General features: G+C 41.3%; 1 protein-coding gene across 7 annotated transcripts in view; it reads right to left on the bottom strand.

Moving 5' to 3' along the window:
• Positions 1-2,087: 2,087 nt before the first annotated feature.
• The window catches only part of LOC148356276 (pleckstrin homology domain-containing family A member 5-like), a 145,664-nt gene continuing 125,493 nt past the window's right edge, over positions 2,088-22,258 (bottom strand). For all 7 annotated transcript variants that reach the window (XM_088346691.1, XM_088346696.1, XM_088346694.1 and 4 more), the window contains 5 exons: positions 18,095-18,205; positions 15,920-16,006; positions 13,438-13,583; positions 9,795-9,931; positions 2,088-5,788 (listed from right to left, as the gene is read on the bottom strand). In XM_088346691.1, the coding sequence (XP_088202817.1) occupies positions 5,754-5,788; positions 9,795-9,931; positions 13,438-13,583; positions 15,920-16,006; positions 18,095-18,205 (516 nt within the window). In that variant the 3' untranslated portion in view covers positions 2,088-5,753. The remainder of the gene's footprint in view (positions 5,789-9,794; positions 9,932-13,437; positions 13,584-15,919; positions 16,007-18,094; positions 18,206-22,258) is intronic.

The following is a 22,258-nucleotide window of genomic DNA, read 5'->3' as shown; positions in this document are numbered from 1 at the left end:
CTCACTTATCCTTCATTTCAATCTCTTCCTCTTACGCTCTTCTTCTCTCACACTTTATCTCCATTTCACTCTCCCAGTCACTTTCTCTCTCTTTCACTCTTTTCTCTCGCCTTTTTCTCTTGCTTTCTCTCTCCCTGCCTCTCTCACAATGTTCCTATTTCTCTTGCTTTATCTCCATGTCTCATCCTATTTCTCTCCATCTTTCTCTTTTTACGTGCTCTCGCTTTCTCTCGTCGTCTTGAAGGGGCAGGTGACTGTGCAATTCGAGTCTCGTCATCTCTTTGTGTAGTTTGCTTCGTACAACTTGAAATGAGGTAACAAAATGTATCATTAGAAACAAAACAATCCCAAAAAATCTGAAGCTGAGCCGACTCTTTTCAGTGAGCTGAGCCCAAAAATCCACTCCTACAAAAAGAGCCGGAACCCCATCACTTCATTGAAGCATTAAACGCAGCAGGCGTCTATGTGGACGTCACGACTCCTCGTGGTCCAAGATCGTAAAAATGCGAGTCAATCACTCTCCAACTGTAACTTTCATTACCCTCAATCTTTGGACTTCCACAATAGCATGCGTAATACGTGTACATGCAACAATTCGGGCGATGCCATATCTGAGACTGCGGCTTATCGCAGTTACGTGGCGAACAATTGAAGTTCAACTAGAAATCCTTGAACGCCACTTTGGTATTTAGGAGTGGCTTGTTAAATCGAAATAGACAATCTTTGGTATTGTAGTCGAATACCCCCACGTGTTCCAGCAAACAGTTTCTTTTTTTTCTTTTTCTTAAATAAAACTATCATTCTGCAAGTTTGCTGCATGTATATTATGCTTAAACCACGTGAAGGGAAAATGTATATTATTTAGCGCGTACTAGCCGTTAAACAACAATTTAAAAACCATCAATTTATATGTTCGAGCATTTTATTCTACAATATGGGTGGAGAAAATTAAAATCCACTGAATATAATATTGCCCACCATCTTGCAGCTGCAAGTACAGTGGAACCTCGGTTCTCGAGCATAATCCGTTCCAGAACCGATTTGTTCCATCACCGAATTTTTTTTTCCCATTAAAAATAATGTAAATCGTTTTAATCCGTTCCAACACCCTGAATGTTTAACGTAAACATGAAGCTAACCCAGGCTAATCGTACGTTCGCGTAATCGAAATATTCCGTACGAAAGATTACGCTAACATGAACGTGTAAAAATAAAAAAATCAGGTCGTTTACAAGTCATTTAGCACCCGGGTCTCCACAACAAGTGGTGAGCGGTTCATTGGAAAGGGGGCTCCGTTCCAACACCCTCAATGTTTACCTTGAATGTTCAACGTAAACATAAAGCTAACCCAGGCTAATCGTACGTTCGCGTTATCGTAATCATCCGTACGAAAGATTACGCTAACATGAACGTGTAAAAATTAAAAAAAAGGATAAAGAAAAGAATTATGAATAGGATTTCTTACCTTTGTGGTGGTCAGCAGAAGGCGCAGGTGGACGGTGGGGTATTCCCTAGCAAGATCAGACACTCCACCTCCTTCATATTTTGCTATTATTTCTTTCTTAAATGCAATAGTTGTACGCACTACTTTTCCTTTTTCACCTGTAGCAACTTTGCTGCTTGCACTGACTTTCTTCGGAGGCATAATAAGGGGCTAAAACACCCGTACGCCGCTCAGCATCGCACCCTTGTGTACGCACTCACGCATTACCAGCGTTCGAACTCCGATTTTTTTGACCGAACAGCGAAGCAAGAATTTCTGGAAATTTTTGGTCGGACTCCGATTTGTTCGAACCGAGAGGCGTTCGAAAACCGAGGTTCCGCTGTACCTCGAAACGGCTGCACCAAATTTTGCATTTTGGTCACGTTGAGGCTCAGTCGTATTCGTCCTTGTGCTTTGTAGCACTCGTCTGTAACTGCAGTACACCATACAGCGACATCAAGTGGTCGAATACCAAACACAGATCCTTTCCATTATGTTGCATCCAAGTTGTACAATCGTGCAGGCTGACTCTCGAAGTTGAAGTTCTCGATAAGGAGTTTGAGATAAAAGAATAAAAGGAAAAGCACACGCATTCAATCCCGAGCAAGTTTGTATGAACATTTATTCCACAATATAAAACACAAAGGGTATGAACGTTTTGCATATTGGACCTAATAACATGAGTCATCCCTAGAATATATTCACTATTTTTCTTAAAACATGTACATAAATGACTTCTTTAAATACAGATTTTAAACCACTTCCGTTCCTTTTACGATCTCAAGTCCGACTTATTGCTTCGTACGTGTGCTATTCTCCGATTCTTCATTTCCTAAAAGAAATCACAACTTTGTTTTTATTTCCGTTCTGGCTGGCCCTGAAGGGAATAAACGAAAGCGGATTCGATCCGGATCAGTGTAAATGGCAGTGTGATCGGAAAGCAGGAGTTGAAGTGAAGCACTGCATGAACTGTACTTTGGTGCAGTTCACCATTTGGACTTAGTACACGGTTCTTTATATACGGCGGCACACTTCGACATCAACAATACCTTCATGGTTCAAGGATGTACAATGCAGAATTTAGATGATATTGCAATTTTAATCCAAAAATATTGACCGAATATCCGAATGTATCGTATTTTGCGGACTATACGGTGCACCTCATAATCCCAAATTGTTCAGAAATTTGAAAGTGCGCTTTATAACCCAGGGCGCCTTAAATGCAGATACCATGTGTTAGGAATTAAATATCAAAAAATGTATCGTTTACCAAATTCCACTATGCATTGCCGGCTCCTCCCATGGGCGTGTCGGGAGAGCCCCCTCGCCTCGATGTCTGGACCCCGAGCGTCTCTGCGTCACCAGGGCCCCTCTTGCGGCGGGAAGTAACGATTATCATATCAACCTATGTCCCAGTTCCCGTTGTTTCTGTAAACATCATTCTTCACAAGGTTGCATTGACCTCGCCCCACAGCTCAGCCAGTGAATATATTTTGCATTTAAATGTAATTTGTATTTGATCGTACAAAATCTTTTATAGTCAAATGTATAGAATCCTTCACATCGGAAATGCATATTGACAATGTAATGATACTGCATATGGTAACTGCTCTGCCTTTGAGAAACAGTCAAGTGCCCTCTTGTGTTTAAAAAGTTAAATCTTTGTTCCTTTTAGTGGTGAGACCAGATGTAATTTTAATTTATGTTTTATGAGATACATCCCTCCATCCATCCATCATCTGCACCGCTTATCCTCAGTAGGGTCGCGGGGTGCTGGAGCCCATCCCAGCTGTCTTTGGGCAGTGGGCAGGGGACACCCTGGACCGGTTGCCAGCCAGTCGCAGGTAACACAGAGACAGATAACTCACTAGGGACAAATTGGACAAACCGATTAACCTGACATGCATGTTGTAGCCATGTTTCTCTTCAGTCTGACTCGATAGAGTCGATTAAGCAGACTTTAGGTTTTATATCAGGGGATGGTGTAGTCTGTGATTTGCAATAATCTGTGGTCTGTGCAGCCCTTTGAGACTCTTTGTGATTAAGGGCCAAACAAATAAACATGACTTGAGGTTTTTGAGTTTTTCCTTGTCCTCATGTAGGTTTTAGATCAGGGGATGGTGTCATAATAGTCTGTAATTTGCAATAATCTGTGGTCTGTGCAGCTCCTTTAAGAATCCTTGTGATAAAGTGCGTAACAAATAAACATGACTTGACTCATGTTGAGGTTTTTGAGTTTTTCCTTGCCCTCATGTAGGTTTTATAATAGTCTGTAGTTTGCAATAATCTGTGGTCTGTGCAGTCCTTTGAGACTATTTGTGATTAAGGGATAAACAAATAAATATGACTTGAGGTTTTTGAGTTTTTCCTTGCCCTCATGTAGGGTTTAGATCAGGGGATGGTGTCATAATAGTCTGTGGTTTGCAATAATCTGTGGTCTGTGCAGCCCTTTGAGACTCTTTGTGATTAAGGGCCAAACAAATAAACATGACTTGAGGTTTTTGAGTTTTTCCTTGCCCTCATGTAGGTTTTAGATCAGGGGATGATGTCATAATAGTCTGTGGTTTGCAATAATCTGTGGTCTGTGCAGCCCTTTGAGACTCTTTGTGATTAAGGGCCAGACAAATAAACATGACTTGAGGTTTTTGAGTTTTTCCTTGCCCTCATCTAGGTTTTAGATCAGGGGATGGTGTCATAATAGTCCGTGGTTTGCAATAATCTGTGGTCTGTGCAGCCATTTGAGACTCTTTGTGATTAAGGGCAAAACACATAAATATGACTTGAGGTTTTTGAGTTTTTCCTTGCCCTCATGTAGGTTTTAGATCAGGGGATGGTTTCATAATAGTCTGTGGTTTGCAATAATCTGTGCAGCCCTTTGAGACTCTTTGTGATTAAGGGCCAAACAAATAAACATGACTTGAGGTTTTTGAGTTTTTACTTGTCCCCATGTAGGTTTTAGATCAGGGAATAGTGTCATAATAGTCTGTGGTTTGCAATAATCTGTGGTCTGTGCAGCCCTTTGAGACTCTTTGTGATTAAGGCCATCACAAATAAACCTGACTTGACTCATCCTGAGGTTTTAGTTTTTCCTTGCCCTCATGTAGGTTTTAGATCAGGGGATGGTGTCATAATAGTCTGTGGTTTGCAATAATCTGTGGTCCGTGCAGCCCTTTGAGACTCCTTGTAAATAAGGGCGTCACAAATAACCATGACTTGAAAAGACTAGTTTTGGGGAGTATGCCTTATAATCCGGTGCACCTTATAGTACGTAAAATGCGGTACTTTTATTGTTGTTCAGAGGTAAAACTTCATAGTTATTGTCGATCTTTTACCCACAAAAGTGACAATGAGAAATTGGATTTATCCGCTATTAGCAATTCTTTCAAGACAGAGACAATAGTTGTTTTTCCTTACTTCGACTTTTTATATTTTTTTGTGAGTCATCGGTCGACGAAGCAAAATGTACCTTGAGGCTTTGTTGCCGGCCGCAAAGAACAGACGGGCGCTAAGAAAATTGAGCAGAAGAAAAACAATCATTTCTCATTATTGTTATTTTTGTACTGAGACAAAAAAGGCGTGGCAGAAAGCAGCAGAATCACCATGGATTTTCTCAAAATGCGAAGACGGGACGTCTCCGAGCAGCACGGAAGCAGAAGTTTGCAACATTCGCGAGGACTCCATTCATGAATAAGTTAATAAATATCCGTTTTAGTCACGTTCATATCTCGTGTGCAAACAGGTTAGAAAATTCTTCGTACGTTTTCTCAATCGAGGGACGTAGAAACTAAAGCGAAAGAAGCTCATTTACAAGACTTATAGTTCCATTTGCATTTGTCCACACAGGACAAATAGAATATAATTTTTTGTTTGTTTTAGACATATCTAATATGAATATATTTGGCTGCATCTCAAAAGTCTGACCACTGAATTCCAGTTCACTTGTTTTTGGTCCTTGAATTCAAAAAGTGAAACTATTCTCCTTCTTGTAGTTCTGACATAAATACCAGCTTCACTTTGTGAAGCCAATCGCTTCCAAAATGGAGTTCACCACAACTTCTTGAGATGCACATGTACACCATATATATATGTATATATCTATATAGGATATACACACACATACTGTATAGAAAACCTTTGGGATCGGACACATGGATCTGAGGTCCCGGCCGGCAGCCGTCTTTTCCACGTCCTTCTTTGTTGTGGGAAGCTGCGGACCATCATCTTTCTTTGCAACTTGCTACATTTAGGAATGGCGGACGTCCCTTGTTGCTCACGTGTCGTTGCTCACCAGAGAGAGTATTTGTGCTGCCGGGTTTAAAACAAGGACAGAGTTAACAGTACAAAGAGCCACATTTCCGAAGAAATTCAACTATGTTTTTGAGTGTAACAGGTGTAATAATAACTTTTGGTTTGTTGAAATTCCTGCTGAAATATGTGGCAAGTCGGTGGACTGAATTGGGCGGCAGTAGCTCAGGAGGTAGAGCGCTCGTCTTGGGATCAAGGGATCCCAGTTCGAATCCCGGCTTGTCCGTGTTACATGCCGAAGTGTCCTTGGGTAAGACACTGAACCCCTAAGACCCCCAATAAGCAGGTTAGCGCCTTACATGGCTGCACGGCCGCTATTGGGAAATGTGAAGCACATTGTAAAGCGCTTTGGGAAGTCATTGACTTGAAAAGCGCTATAGAAATGCAGATCATTTCATTTCATTTCATAATACGATTTTTTCTCAAAAAGGATAACAGACTAAAATTTCTAACAGTAAAATGTAGATTTCAAAGTCTGTGTGTGATCTAAAACATAAATGTCAAGATAACAAGTGTGTCTTAAAGGCTAGGTTTACGCAGCAGGGAAATCTGGATTCGATCGACGCTCAAGTTCATTTGTTGGCCTGGAGAGGGATGGGCGCCACCCGGCTGTACTTGCCCAAGACACACCACAGGAAACTGTGCGCCAACCACCCGTGTGATTAAGGGATCAGAACCAGAATCCTCTAATGGTAGTTAACAATATTTACATTCAAATCACACCGCAATCAACATTTTATTCATTTTCCTCATGTTGAAGTTTTTGAGTTTTTCCTTGCCCTCATGTGGGTTTTAGATCAGGGGATGGTGTCATAATAGTCTGAGGTTTGCAGTCATCTGTGGTCTGTGCAGCCCTTTGAGACTCCTTGTGATTAAGGGCAGTACAAATAAATATGACTTTACATGACCGCAGAGATAGCATCCAATGGATGAAAAGCAATATTTTGGATTTAATTATCAATAAAGGGGACCACGCTCCGCCGATAACATCAATAAGTACTACCGCAAACATGAGCCTATTGTGTGTGACGTTATGTGTCCTCTTCTGCGCCTGCAGGGCACTTATGGCGTTCAGACAGGAGATGAAGTCGCATTTATTTGGAATAACATCGGATTTCACCCAAAAATAGGAATTGAGCATTAATCTCTGTAGTGTGAACCTAGCCTATGTGTTAGATGGTACAGGAGAGATTTTCTGTACAAATGCAGGGTTTGATTACCCGCAAATATATATATATATATGTAACGGGTGTAATAATAACTTTTGTTTTGTTGAAATTCCTGCTGAAATATGTTTGTATAGTTTGTGTATAAGTGTCCTGCAATGACGAGTCCAACAGTGCCACCTGCTGGTATGGAGTAAGATTTAGTTTAACCTCTGATTTAATGACCGGAAGGCGGATATTGTTAGCAGTCTCCAGCGCGCTGCTAACGGCAAGCCACGATCTTTTTGGTGCTCCGCAAAAAGTTAATTGACAACATTAAAACCACAACTGACAAATCTTGCAAAATACACAGTAATGTAATCGATGTTGTCAAGCTATTTGGATTTATTTTCGTTTTGTTTCTGTCTCCATTTATGTTAGTTTTGCCATACGCTGTACTCGACTGAAATGTTAATTTTCCTCATAGATGTTGAGAACCAGCGGAGGTGATAATCACATGGTGTGTGTATGCTGTGTCCCTCATTGCAGTCTCCGGCGCGCTGCTAACGTTTTTACACTCGTTATTGTAATTATTTCTGTTTTCACAAATATATTAAAGGGATGATGTCGGTAAAAATTATTGTAATGGTTGATTTTCTAAACTGGATTGTATGTCAACAGAAAAGAAAACTATTTGTTTGATATGCTTTGAGCAGTCTCCAGCGCGCAATGTTGAGAACCAGCGGAGGTGCTAACCACATGGTGTGTGTATGTTGTGTCGCTCATTGCAGTCTCCAGCACCATGCTAACGTAACTGAAATAAAAGCCTCATCATCCAGTCCAGCCTGACTGTGGATCCTTGGTGGGACGGGTACACCGCAGTTACACAAGCCGCAATGGATTTCAAGTCAAATGCTTAAACACCCATAAAAATGATCTCATTCACATCCATCTCATCTCATTTCATTAGCCGTACTGCTTATCCTCAGTAGGGTCGCGGGGGGCTGGAGCCCATCCCAGCAATCATCGGGCAGTGGGCAGGGGACACCCTGAACGGGTTGCCAGCCAATCGCAGGGCACACAGGGACAGACAACTCATTCGCTCATTCACACCTAGGGACAATTTGGACCGGCCAATTCACCTGAAATGCATGTCTTTGGAATGTGGGAGGAAACCGGAGTGCCCGGAGGAAACCCACGCAAGCACGGGGAGAACATACAAACTCCGCACAGAAAGTCTGGAGCTGGATTTGAACCCACGACAGGTTCCCATGACATGAACTGTGCCACACAAGCGCTAACCACTGCGCCGCCGTGCTGCCCCACATCCATCTCTTACTTTAAAAAAAAAATATTAAAAAGCTTTCCCATTCCTTGCGCAAAGTGATAGAGGAGACCAAGTATTACTATCTATCTATCTATCTATCTACGTCATATCCCTCAAGAGGGGTGACCGACAGCAAGACAAACACATACAATAACAAAGAAAATAAAAAGGGGAAAAATAGCAAAAAACACACACAAACATTTTTGGACCATGGCCAACCCAAATGCCAAAACACCCAAACAAGTTAAGCACCTCGGCACCTAAGTTGGTCATGCTTTCGTCCCTCCAGATGAAAAGGGACACAAGAAAGCGGCCATGTCACTCGGGTCGGGGTGACACAACACACTCTTTTGTTCAACAGCAGGGCCCGACAGCTTTCACTGGTTTACCCCTGCCACATCATACAGGTGCCCTGCCCTTCCCTTAGAACGCGTCCAAACATCCCACTATCCTTTTACAACACCTTGCCCTGTGGTGAGGGGCCCTCTCCTCGTGAGAGGTAAGAGAATTCTCCCACCTGTGGTCCGCTGCGTGTCGTAAGAGGCGACTAAAGTGGTGGGAGCGAAGGGCCTGGGGATCTTCTCCTCTCTACTCCCTAAGAGACAGCAAGGCAAAGAAAGGGGGGCGGGAGACCAGAAGGTCTCGCAAACCCTAGTTATAGGGTCACCAAATGTGAGAGGATGTGGAGGTAAAGCGACTGAGTGGAAGAAAGTGTTACTACATTCCCCCTCCAAAAATTCATGACATATAAATGCTTGCAGTCTTTCTAATGACTAGTGTCAGCTGTTTGAGTATTTTAGTGTATTTTACTTATTGGGTATATTTTTCCTATCGGGTTGAAAACTGTGACATCATATTAAACTGTTATCAGTCCGATAGTCTGATCATTATTGTGTACCCCTCCTTGGTTAGTAACTAGTGCGGCATGTATACTGTATTTTTTATACAGTAGTCGAAATACTTGGGTTTTCCCAATCATTATGTCTTGTGTGCATGGGATGGGAGAGCTTAAGATCCGCACGGAAGCCCAGAACTTCCTCTCCTAAGCCACTTCCTCCAGCTCATATGACTGGATCCAGAGGCGTTCCCAGGCCGGCTTGGAGACGGTGTCTCTCCAGCTTGTCCAAGGGCCTCCTGCTGGTGGGACATGTCTGGAACACCTCCCAAGGGAGGTGTCCAGGGGGTACTCTTATCAGATGCCCGAGCCACCTCAGCTAGCTCCTCACATTCTGAGAGGTGGTTCTAAATGGAGTCCACCATGGATGACTGAGCTTCTTACCCTTTAAGGGAGAACCCAGCCACCCTGCGGAGATAATACAGTTCAGCCACCCCAGGATCTTCTTCTTATGACCATAGGTGAGGGTAGGAACCACAAAGAAATGACAACAATGCAAAATTCATGCTTGAGTGAGAATGAATGTGAATTTTGAGGACTTTAGTCACTTTGGGTTTATGGATTGGATGAGCTTGGCCCCCACCACAGAATCAGTGTATTGGCTAGGGGTATCTCTACTTGTTTTTGTTCCAAACTCACAAGTCAATAAGTTGTTATTATTGTGTTTCTTGTCGCTTGCTGGTAGCTGCTTGTAGGATTCAAAGTGCTTCTCCAAGCTCTCCTCACTGGCGTCTTTAGGCTCTGGGCTCGGCGTCTCCGGATCGGGACTTTGGAAGCTAAAAGACACAGAAGTAGACTCACGGAATAAAAAAATCACAATCTCGTCCACCAGTAAGAACTATTGACTATTTTACTAAATCTCTGGCCATTTTTAGGGACCGTCAAATAGATAATACATTAAAAGGGGAGTACAGTGGAATCTCGCTAGTTGGCGGTTCCACTTTTGCGGGTTCTGAGCTTCGCGGGTCTAAAAAATATACCTTACCTTCTCAATAAAAGCATTTATTGACTTGACGCCATTGAGCGCGAGCTTATGTCAACTGAGGACACGGTGTGGACACTCTTATTGTGAAGGGGAGGGGGAGGCCCTGACACAATGCTTAGTCATGGTAAGTTACCGCTTCGCTCACCCCCCCCTCCTTTAACTCCTCCCACCTCACCCCCTTCTTGTGTTGTGCTCAGTTTATAATGGAGGAACTGGGCGACGCGACCTAAGTATATTCTCTTCTGTCACATTTCATCTCAAGTTTGACTTTATTATACCAAAAGCGAGCGGTTATTTGTACTACCTAAACCCGGCTAATTGTGTGTGGTTTCGTGTATTTGTTGTAAAAGCCGTTCGATGCCGCTAGCTAAAGTATGTTGTTATTGTCAGAAGGTAGCTCTTTCACTTTCATTCAAATGAACACAGACCATTTTTTTTAACTGTTGTTTCCCAAAACGCTTCACAAACACTCATCAAATATCACTGTTTTTATTTTCAATATGTAACCGGTAGTGTTAACAAGCGAAATAAACTGCGATGGCTGCATGTGGTTGAGAGCGGTAATACAATCATACTGAATGCTTCGTAGTGGTTTCGCCGCAGTCCTATTCCGTGTACATACAACATATTTTACAGGTTTTTTTTGTTATAACATGAATTTCACTCTCTCTCTCTACCCGTATTCTGTATGGTGAACTGTATACAGGGGGAGTATAGTGTATACCTGTATACGTTTTTTAAGTATTTTTGAAGGGGCGCCGCTACTTCGCGGATTTTCAGTTTTCGCGGGTGGTCTTGGTCCCCATTAACCGCGATAACGGAGGGATTACTGTAAACCGTTTTGAATCCATGGACACCTTAAACATGCTCATTAGCGGCAGTAGTACAGTAAATCAAATATGAAGTGAGGTATAATCGTGGTCTAATGTGAAATCTGTAACTAAAGTACTTTACAATTCAAACGCCTTTAACAACTGACGTTTCCTGTTTGGGCTGCAAGCATTTAATTCATATACTATACGCGTATGAAATGTACAATGCTCGTCATCAAAACCGTATTTACTTATACCTTACTGGAATCTTACTGAGGCGAGTCAGACTCCGTTTTGTTCAACTGGCCGACATACTTTCCCTTTAAATGTTCATGCATCACTAAAGATACCGCCATGATAAGAAAGATTTACTTGGCAAACTTAAAGTAGTCCTTTATTGGCTGTTTCAGGCTAAAATACTCCCAAACGTTACAAGTTTTTGTCATGATCACCGATGTGAATCACCTGTGCCCGCTCCTTTGGCGCCGACTGCCTCGGACTCTGATTGGCTCCCTGTCCCTATTCAAACACACTCCTCTCTGTCACCTGTTGTCTGTCCGTCTGCGAACCTCAGTTTACACTAAGCAAGCTTTTTTTCCGACCCTGACTCCAACTTGTTTTTTGCTCCTGTCTGTTCCCTGGCTTCGACCCGTTTTGATCCCGATCACGTCTACTCTCCCGTCCCCGCTTCCGAAATCTTTTTGGTCCTCAACCACGTCTACTCTCCTTTCCTGGCTTACGACCCGCTTACGGCCATGTTTTTGCTCTCCTGTCCTGGCTATTGACCCGTTTTTCCGTTCCCGACACCGCCATCGCTCGCCACGGAGCGACCTGATTCCTGCGCCCAGCGATCACCAGATTGTGGGGCAACCCTTTCCTTTTTTTCTCATAAAACTTGTGAGAAACGTAACGCAAGTGGGTTCTGTCTCCGTTCTGGCCCTGAAAGTTTTGGTATTTGCTGTTGTTATTTCTGTATGTTACCGCTCGAGACAGAGACGCGACTGCGCGTGAGTGTCTCTCAGCAGAGATGATCACGTAAGATGCCTGGCTCTGTAGGAAAAACCCGTCTGGTGACAATGGTCCACAATGGAATTCATTGTCAACTATTTCTGATATCGCTGTTTTTCGTCGACAAAATCAACCAATCCTTGCAGCCCTATACGAAAGTTGAACTTCTAGAACAGTAAATGCCACTGACTAGGCTAACTGTGTGAATTCATGTCCACTTAGATCAGGGGTTGGCAACCTATGACACGCGTGCCATCAGTGGCACGGCAAAATAATGATTATGTTTTAAAAATGCGCATTTTTACCTGAAATGTAGACATTTTCATTTGCGCGCCGTGTTTACGGGAGCGCCGCTCCTTTTCTGTTTCGTGTGTGAGTGCGTGTCTGCGCCGCGCCTCGCAGAGGTGAGCTCCGTGTTTTAACCCAGCCAACAAAACACAGGCGCGCGATAAATGATCAAATCACGACAGCTCCTCCAGCAAAAAAAATCTCTTTCTTTTCAGCCAGCATGGACAGAGGACTGAGGCTTTGTGTTAAAAATGACCGTGCTGTTTGTGTATTATGCCTCGAGAGCGTTGTACCTCGCACAGCAAGTGTTAAACGTCGTTACGAGACGAAACATGAATATGAATTCAAGGATGAGTCAAGGATGTATTAGATTTGTGTGTTAGGAATAAATCCACTCGTGTGTGAAACGCCGGCTTCCTGATACCTTTCTATTGCAGAACGAGCGCGCGTATTGTTGGATGAGTGGCGTTTGGGTAAGGTCAGAAATTGGAGTCAGATTACTAATGTGTGTATTGATAAAGTAATAATTCCAACACTAGGCAGAGACATTAAAACACGGTGTGTCCAGGTACGGCCAACAAACACAGACCCTGAAGACCTTTGTCACAGCTAAAAACGCCACCACTGAAGCAAGCTATCACATTGCTCACTGCATAGCAAAGCACAGAAAGCCATTTACTGATGGCGAATACTTTGAACAAGCGTGCGTGCCTTCTGCTTTGCTGTTATTTCAAGTTTTCATATTTTCTGCAACAAGAGATCATTGATGAATGGTATGGTAGCTGTCCATAGCACTTGTTTTTTGATTGTAATTCATTGTTGATGAAGAATGGTTGATTCTGGTTAATTCTTGTGGATAAAACGTAGAAGTCATGGATGTCTCCAGGCCTTTCCACTTGTTATTCACATTCATTTTTTAGTTTATTGATGAACAAGAATAGTGGAAGATAAATTGGTCAGTTATACGATTTCAATGTATATCCATGTTGTATATTTGGACTGGTGTAAAATGACAGCTCTGTCGGATATTAAAAAAATGTTGTGCAAGTCCTTAATCTTGGTGTGGCACACTGATTTACAAGGAAATTTGAAAGTGGCACTCTACACCGAAAAGGTTGCTGACCCCTGACCTAGATGATCTAAAAGAGCATCATTATGAATTTTGAGTTGAAACCTGCCGGCTGCGCACCTATTTTCGGCCGAGGTGATGATTTCCCCACCGGCGGCGTCTTCTCCGCTTTTGTCGTCATCTTCGAAGGGCTGAAAGTCGACAATCTCCACATGCTGAGTCTCGACCAGAGAGTCCAAAATCACAGCCGTCTGCGTCTCGCACAACTGATGAATGAAACGCCGATGAGAGATTGTAAGGTCTTCAAATACAGTGGGACCTCTTCAAACCAGCTTCATTCAGCCTTAATTCATTCATAGCTTCAATTGCTTGTGTATTGAGCACATTTTCCAGATATGAAATCATTGAAAAGGAATGGGTCCGTTCCAGTCCTCTCAAAAGTATCCCAGGGGACCCTAAATAGCTCTAAAGCACATCTTCCTGATCACTAAAACACATTCAAATAGTAATCTATCCACCCATCTATCTATCTATCGCGCTCTCTCTCTCTGTATCTATCTATCTTTCTCTCTCACGCTCACTTTCCATCTCTCTCTCTCACGCTCACTTTCCATCTTTCTCTCTCTCTCTCTCACGCTCACTTTCCATCTTTCTCTCTCTCTCTCTCACGCTCACTTTCCATCTTTCTCTCTCTCTCTCTCACGCTCACTTTCCATCTTTCTCTCTCTCTCTCTCACGCTCACTTTCCATCTTTCTCTCTCTCTCACGCTCACTTTCCATCTCTCTCTCTCTCTCTCACGCTCACTTTCCATCTCTCTCTCTCTCTCTCTCTCTCTCTCTCTCTCTCTCTCTCTCTCTCTCTCTCTCCTTCCTTGTCTCTTTCTCTCTCTCTCCTTCCTTGTCTTTTTCTCTCTCTCTATCTACCCTAGTCATATCCCTCAAGAGGGATGACCGACAGCAAGACAAACACGTATACAAAAACAAAGAAAACTAAAAAAAAAAAAAAAAAGGAAAAATCACACATACAAAAGGTTTTGGACCATGGCAAACCCAAATGCCAAAACACCTCGGCACCCAAGTCGGTCATGCGTTCGTCCCTCCAGATGAAACGGGACACAAGAGAAGCGGCAATGTTACTTGGGTCAGGGTGACGCAACACACTCTTCTGTTCAACAGCAGGGCCCGACGGCTTTCGCTGGTTTACCCCTGCCGCATCATACGAGTGCCTTGCCCATCCCTTAGAACGCGTCTAAGCAATAACAATTTTACACAGGAATCAAAAAAATTAAAAAGACCAATCTTGTCTGGCCCATTTGGACTCTAATCCGCATGGTTTTGGCACGGGTAGCAGGCGACATCACCATCCAAGATTGCTAAAACTAGGTTCCCCCAGGATTTTTCCATTCAAATTTAAGACTTTTAAAGACCACATCCTATGAATTTTAAGACCAATTTCGAACCCTATACTGACATAAGGACACAATAGGCAGGCACCAACTCGTGACGCCACCGGGCCTCGACAGCAGGGACTTTACAGCAACGCCTTGCGTGGAAGGAGCAGGGAAGATTAGACTGTTTAATTGTTTAGCCCTTAATCACAAAGAGTCTTAAAGGGCTGCAAAGACAGATTATTGCAAACCACAGACTATTATGACACTATTCCCTGAGCTAAAACCTGCATGAGGGCAGGGGAAAAACTCAAAAACCTCAGGATGAGTCAAGTCAAGTCATGTTTATTTGTGACGCCCTTTATCACAAGAAGTCTCAAAGGGCTGCACAGACCACAGACTATTATGACACCATCCCCTGATCTAAAACCTACATGAGGACAAGGAAAAACTCAAAAACATCAAGATGAGTCGAGTCATGTTTATTTGTGACGCCCTTAATCACAAGGAGTCTCAAAGGGCTGCACAGACCACAGACTATTATTACACAATCCCCTGATCCAAAACCTACATGAGGGCAAGGAAAAACTCAAAAACCTCAAGAAGAGTCAAGTCAAGTCATGTTGATTTGTGACGCCCTTTATCACAAGACCATAGGTTATTGAAAACCACAGACTGTTATGACACATCCCCTGATCCAAAACCTACATGAGGGCAAGGAAAAACTCAAAAACCTCAACATGAGGAAAATGGAAAAGGTTAAGAAAAATAAAACTAGCTGGAGAGCCACTAGCCGCTGAACTCATGCATGCCGCCGTCTATCCCATTCTAAGATATCGCGTACGTGTTGGCTTTGTACACTTTGGTTTGCGAGGGCGGTTGGACCGCACTGGCACAGAAGGGGGGACTGGACGCGGCCATGCCTGGACTAAGGGTAGGACTGAGGCTGCTGTGAGCAAGACTGCCTTTGAGAGGATAGGACCAGGTACGTGGGTCCAGGAACGCTAACCCCCTCAATCCCATACTAGCTGACTCTGGCTGTAAGCAGTCACGAGCAGTCTCTAGTGGTAGCCTCTGGGACTGCTCGTGAACTGGATTTTCCTTCTACGAGCGAGCAAGAAACTCATATACCGAAATCCTTGTGTTTAGAGGCGCTCGTATAAAGAGGTACCACTGTTCACACGTTTCTTGGTGCCCAATGTTAATACACAAACCTCATTTTCAGAGTTGCTGGTGTCGGTTTGCGGCGAAGGCCCATGATGCGAGGTCATTTCGCTGTCCGGCCACACGTCTTTGCAGAACTGTTCGTTGAAGCAAATCGGAACACGTGAAATCAGGATCAAATTGAACTGAGTTTACATGCAGAGAATGGGTACGACTGGGATCGGAAGTCTAATGATTGGAGCAAAGTGTTAAAGCCTAGAGAGAAACATAGAACCTTGTATACATGCAGGAGCAATGCCATTATGCAAGCAGACGTAGTTTCTGCATTTAACTTTTGACATTGAATGAATGAAAACTTTATTTCGAACATTAACATAAAAACAGGACAAATACAATGAGTCAACAACAAAATAATGTTACATAGCATGTTCGAAAAGGGGTAGTCAGAAGCAGATGCTTATTTTCCCTACCCCTTCATCTTCCCTATTAAATACATTCTATAGATACCTGCTCTTTTGTGTCTAATATAATAACATCTCATGGATATACTTATTACATAGGTCAGATATCAATAATTATAATATTACAATAATCACATATTTTATACACTAATCTTCATAATACCCATCCCTCAACGTCATAATGCCACTAGTTACCAAATATCACTGCGGGACCAATAATAACAACAATAAAAATAAACATAATATTTATAATAACAGTTATGATATAATAATAGCAACAAGGACAAAAAAGTTAACCATAGTTTTAAACGCAGTATTTCCAATCTCACTCATATCCCATTTTCTTCATCCCTGTATTTCGCCAGTAATGTTTTTTTGTATTTAAATTTGAACACATGAATAGTTGGACATTGTTTGTAAATTATTCCAAAGTTTGACTCCACACACAGACACACACATACTTTTCCTGGTGGTTCTCACCTTTGGGATTTTGAATTTACGACAGCCCCTCAAATTATAATTTCCCTCTTTCCGAATGAATCAATTTTGGATGTTTTCTGGCACCATGTTTTTGTTGACCTTAAATAACAGTTGTGAAGTGAAACATTTTATTAAATCATCCAATTTTAATAATTTGGACTGCAGGAATAAAATATGAGTACGATCCCGATACCCTACCATGTTTATGGTTCTTATTGCACGTTTTTGAAGGATAAAAAGGGGCTTTAGTGAACTTTTGTAAATATTGCCCCAGACTTCTGCACAATATGTGAAGTATGGCAGAACTAGAGAACAATATAATAAATACAATGCATTATAGTTTAAAAGGAATTTGGCTTTATTAATTATTCAAACGCTTTTAGATACCTTAGTTTGCATGTGTCTGATGTGTGTTTTCCAAATTAATTTATTGTCTATTATGACCCCTAAAAACTTAATTTCTGACACAGTGTCTATTGCAGCACCATCCATTTTTACTTCTAAATCTTGATTTGCCTTGCGATTACCAAAGAATACAATATATATATACATAATATAATATATACATTAGAGGATGAGTTCATTAATGTCACAGACCAATTATTTACCTAAAAAATGAGCGAGAGTAAACGAGGAAAAGATTGCTATAGGAATTAGAGGAACTACTTTCTGCATACCACTTCACATCACTTTGAACTGTATTGATTGCGTCTTAACTCATACTACAATTGTTCATTCTTTTTTGGTGCTTTTTGTTTTCATTTCAATTCAAAACAGCAACATTGAAAGGGGGAAAATAAACTGCAGTGTTTAACTTGCAAAATAAATATGTATATCTCTGGACATGTACTGCACTGCACGCTTGTTTATTCTTCCTCATCTTCTTATCAACACCCGGCGTTTTCTTTATCTGGCATCGTCCTCTGTATGAATGAACGTTCCATAACACAACACAAAATAAACACATGTAAATGGTTCAGTCCTTCCCACGATTGCTTTCAGTTAGGTATTAATGCCGCGGAGGGGTGTTTCTTGAGAGCTATGGCAATCATAAGCTGACTTAGTGAAACAGACTTGTATCCCTCACTTTTCCACCTTGCTTTAGGTTTTCTGGAGGTTTGGGACTTGCTTACTCTCATTGTGAACACATTTTCTAGATTAAGGGGTACAATTGAGGGTAGGTGGAGTCATCTGAATGAGTCTATGTGCCTCCACTAGTCTAAACGCAACATTCCGACAAATATTGTGTTTGCTCATGGAAACATTTCTGGAAATTCCATTTACCTGTGATGTCGTCGGCACTCTGTGCTCATCTTGAGACATCTTGACTTGCTCCAGGGCTGCTTCAAGCTTTGTTGGGTCTGCACCGTCAGCTCCCTCTACGTGGGCCCGAATCTGAAGCACACATTTAAATATCAGATAGATAGACTCTTTATTCATCCCCGTAGGGAAATTCACACTTACAACAGTATCCTTGTGTTGAAAAATAAAATAATAAAATAGAGATATAGAATACAAAAATACCCAATATAACGTGTTGATATAGAGTATTTCAAAAGTGCTACAGAAAATACACACTGTAATAAAAATAGGTTAATATGCAAATGTGGGGGTGGGGTTTAATGCGGGCTTTTACTCCCCCGGGTGGAGTTAAAGAGCTTCATGGCATGAGGAAGAAATGATCTCCTCAGTCTGTCCGTGGAACAAGACTGTGACAGCAGTCTGTCGATGAAGCTGCTCTTCTGTTTGGAGATGATGCTGTGTATCAAGCCATCAAATAGAACAGGGGTGTCAAACTCAATTATACAGAGGGCCAAAACTCAAAACACACCTTTGGTCGCGGGCCAAACAGGATAAATATGTATATGTAAATACGTATAAATAAATATAAATTTAAAACAGTCAGGAATATTATTCCAGAATATCAAACTTAATCATTAAATGAATTAAAAATCGTTGTTCTCCATGAAAATATCTCCTGTCAGAACTATAAAAATGAAAATATGAAAAAACGGAAAATATAAAGAAAATTTGTGCTTTTCACTTTAGGAATTTGCTTTAGTGAAAAACATCTTCATATTCTTCTTGAACTCTTCAACTTTCTGTATCTTTTCTCTGGATTCAAGGTTTTTCAGCTTACTCTGAAGTTTTGTCTTGTAGTGCCGTTTTACATGAAATTCCTAAATTACGACCACCAGATCTCCACAAATAAGACACACGGGTTTACAGGCAATGTCAGTTAACATTATTTTCTTGGCCATTGTGGTTTTTAGTATCCGAGTATAATTTGAAAGTTATCAGGGTTTCATAGACCCGGGCCATTATAGTAGATGTATATAAAAGAATTTCACGGGCCGGATATAATTGTACGCCGGGCCGGATGTGGCCCGCGGGCCGTGAGTTTGACACCCGTGAAATAGAACGATGAATACACTACCTTTCAAAAGTTTGGGTCACCCCGGACAATTTTGTGTTTTCCATGAAAAAGTAACACTCTTATTCAGCAAACGAAAGGTCCAAAGTCGGTGTTGCCTGTTGTGCTATTGGTGGCCTGTCTCAGATACAGGCTCTTTCTTTGCCACACTGCCTTGGAGGCCTGCATCTCGGAGTCACCTCTCATTGACACTGGTGTTTCACGGGTACTATTTAAAAAAACTGCTAGCTAAGGACCTGGAAGCAATGTTCCCTCTAAGCTGCGTGTATGCGCAATTGCGCACTGCCCAGAGCTTTTCTGCACACAAGAAAATCTAGCCATCTTACAAAAATCAGGGCTCGAAATTGCTAATTAAGAAGCGAATTAAGTCAAAGTTACGGTCCATGAAGGTAAAAATACACGGGTTCCCCTGACGCTGTGTTCTAAATACGGTATCTTGAAGCCAAGGTCGAAGTAGAACGAAGTTGAGTGAAGTCAGTAGAGTTTTTCGAGAACCGACTTCTTCGGCTCGGCTCACTAAAAGGAACCGGCTCTTTCGGGTCCTAAACGGCTCTTCAGGTTGTTTTTGCCTCTTTAATCCCCAAATACCAAATATTATGTAAAATTATGCACAAAATGACTTAAAGGAAGGGGGGAATAGAACAAAAAAGAAAAAAATACCAAAATGAAAAAGTAGTGAAAAGCTGAGAAAAAAGAAACAAAAGGAAGAGGAAAAAAAGATGGAAAAATTCAGAAAAAAACCCAGAAAAAAAAAAAAAGAAAAACAAAAAGAAAATAGTAACAGCTAGGAAAAAATAAACACAATGAGATTTTTTTAAAGGAATTTTAAAAAAAGGAGAAAAAAAACACGGAAAAAAGAAGAAAAAGTTTGTGTTGCATTCCAATAATTTCCAATTCTATCAAGTGAATCGTGTTGCCAACATTGTACTTCCACAAAAAAAAGGTGATTAAATACAGTTGTGTATCGTGCAACCGTCTAAAAATGTTACTATTATGCGACAAAAGTTACCAGGAAAAAAAAGAAACGGAAATCTTGTGAAAGAATTGTTGTGAAAACAAATGACGTTTGTAGGCCGTACAAGCTTTGCAATAGTACATGAGTCAATTCCTTCAAAAGTGAAAAATAATTTTGCATTGCCGGAAACTCAGCTATATGTAAGTTGATGTCAAGTTTTGGACATGTTTGATAATGAATTATCTTGCCACACTTGGGATTATGGTTGCTCACTGTTGTTTCAAGCGTTGCTCACCGACTTTGTGTCAACGCTCAGACCCGTAAGGAAAATTACAGGGAACATTGCCTGGAAGATGTCCATTCCTCAAACTAGAGACTAATGTACTTGCCCTCTTGCTTGGTTGTGCAGCGAGGCCTCTCACTTCTCATTCTACTCTGGTTAGACCTTGTTTGTGCTATTCTCCAAGAAACAGAGATGACGTCTAACGTGAGGGAGGTGGAACGAGGAAGGCGCGCTCCCTTTACCCCAACAACAATGAAGACAATTTCCTTGGATTTAGTGATTATGAGTAAAACCGATAGATTGGTAATTATCTTCTCTAAATAATAAGTTGAGACATTTGTATTTATTGTACAGTGTAATTAATCCCTAGATGTTCCCTGTAATTTTCCACGGGTCTGAGCGTCGGTGAGCAACGCTTGAAATAACAGTGAGCAACCATAATCCCAAGTGTGGCAAGATAATTAATCATCAAACATGTCCAAAACTTGACATCAAGTTACATTTTGCATTTTTGAGTTTCCGGCAATGCAAAAAAATGTTTCACTTTTAAATGAATTGACTCATGTACTATTGCAAAGGTTGTACGGCCTACAAACGTCGTTTGTTCTTACAATTCTTTCACAAGATATCCATTTCTTTTTATTTCCTGACATATTTTGTCGCATAATATTAACATTTTTGGGGGCTTATTGAGTCGGTTGTAAGATACAGAACTGTACTTAATCACATTTTTAGTGGAAGTACAATGTTGGCAACAAGATTCACTTGATAGAATTGGAAATAATTTGAATGCAACACAAACTTTATCTTATTTTTTCTGTGTTTTTTCAACTTTTTTTTTAAATTCCTTTAAAAAAATCTCATTGTGTTTATTCTTTCTGAGCTGTTTCCTTTGTTTCTTTTTCTTTTCTTTTTTTCTGTTTTTTTTTCTAAATTTTTCATTCTGTTTTCTCTTCCTTTTGTTTCTTTTTTTTCCTCAGCTTTTCACTACTTTTTCATTTTGGTATTTTTTTCTTTTTTGTTGTATTCCCCCCTTCCTTTAAGTCATTTTGTCCATAATTTTACATAATATTTGGTCATGTTTGGATTAAAGAAGCAAAAACAACCTGAGAATGTGTGAGCAGTGCGCAATTGCGCACACGCGCAGCTTAGAGGGTCGCCACCATGTTGGTCTGGTGTCTTGCGAACGATAACCAGTGGCACGGAGCACAGCGTAGCAGCATTGGACAATAGTGCCATCTAGCAATCAATTATTACTCACTGGGACTTTAAAAAAGACAAAAAGTAACCTAAATGAATGAAATATCTCATTAAATTATCATTTTTAATGCTATTAATATAGGAAGAGTTTCAAATTTAATGCCATCTAATAATGAGGGACTAAAATAATTGATCCTTGGGCAAGACACTGAATCCCTAATGCCCCCAATAAGCAGGTAGGGGCCTTGAATGGCTGACTCCCTCTTGGTGTGTGAGTATGTGTGTGAATGGGTAAGTGTGAAGCAGATTGTAAAGCGCTTTGGGAGGTCTTCATTGACTTGAAAAGCGCTATATAAATGCAGACCATTTACCATATTTACCATTCACTAAAGGGAGCAGTACACCATGTTGAAGGAGATCTGTAGTTTCTTGGTTATCTCTAGCATAGAATAGGCTTCATTTCTTTGAACAACAATAGACTGTCAAGTTTGACACAGAAGTTCTCATTTTTCGGCCATTATGAAAGTGGAATCACACCCACGAATGTGTTGCTCCAGATACTTGACTAGCGCAAAT

Source organism: Urocampus carinirostris, chromosome 11, assembly GCF_059441175.1.
Source record: "Urocampus carinirostris isolate Australia breed hairy pipefish chromosome 11, RoL_Ucar_1.0, whole genome shotgun sequence".
In the NCBI taxonomy this organism is placed as follows: Eukaryota; Metazoa; Chordata; class Actinopteri; order Syngnathiformes; family Syngnathidae; genus Urocampus; species Urocampus carinirostris.
This window is presented reverse-complemented; position numbering and strand designations above follow the sequence as displayed.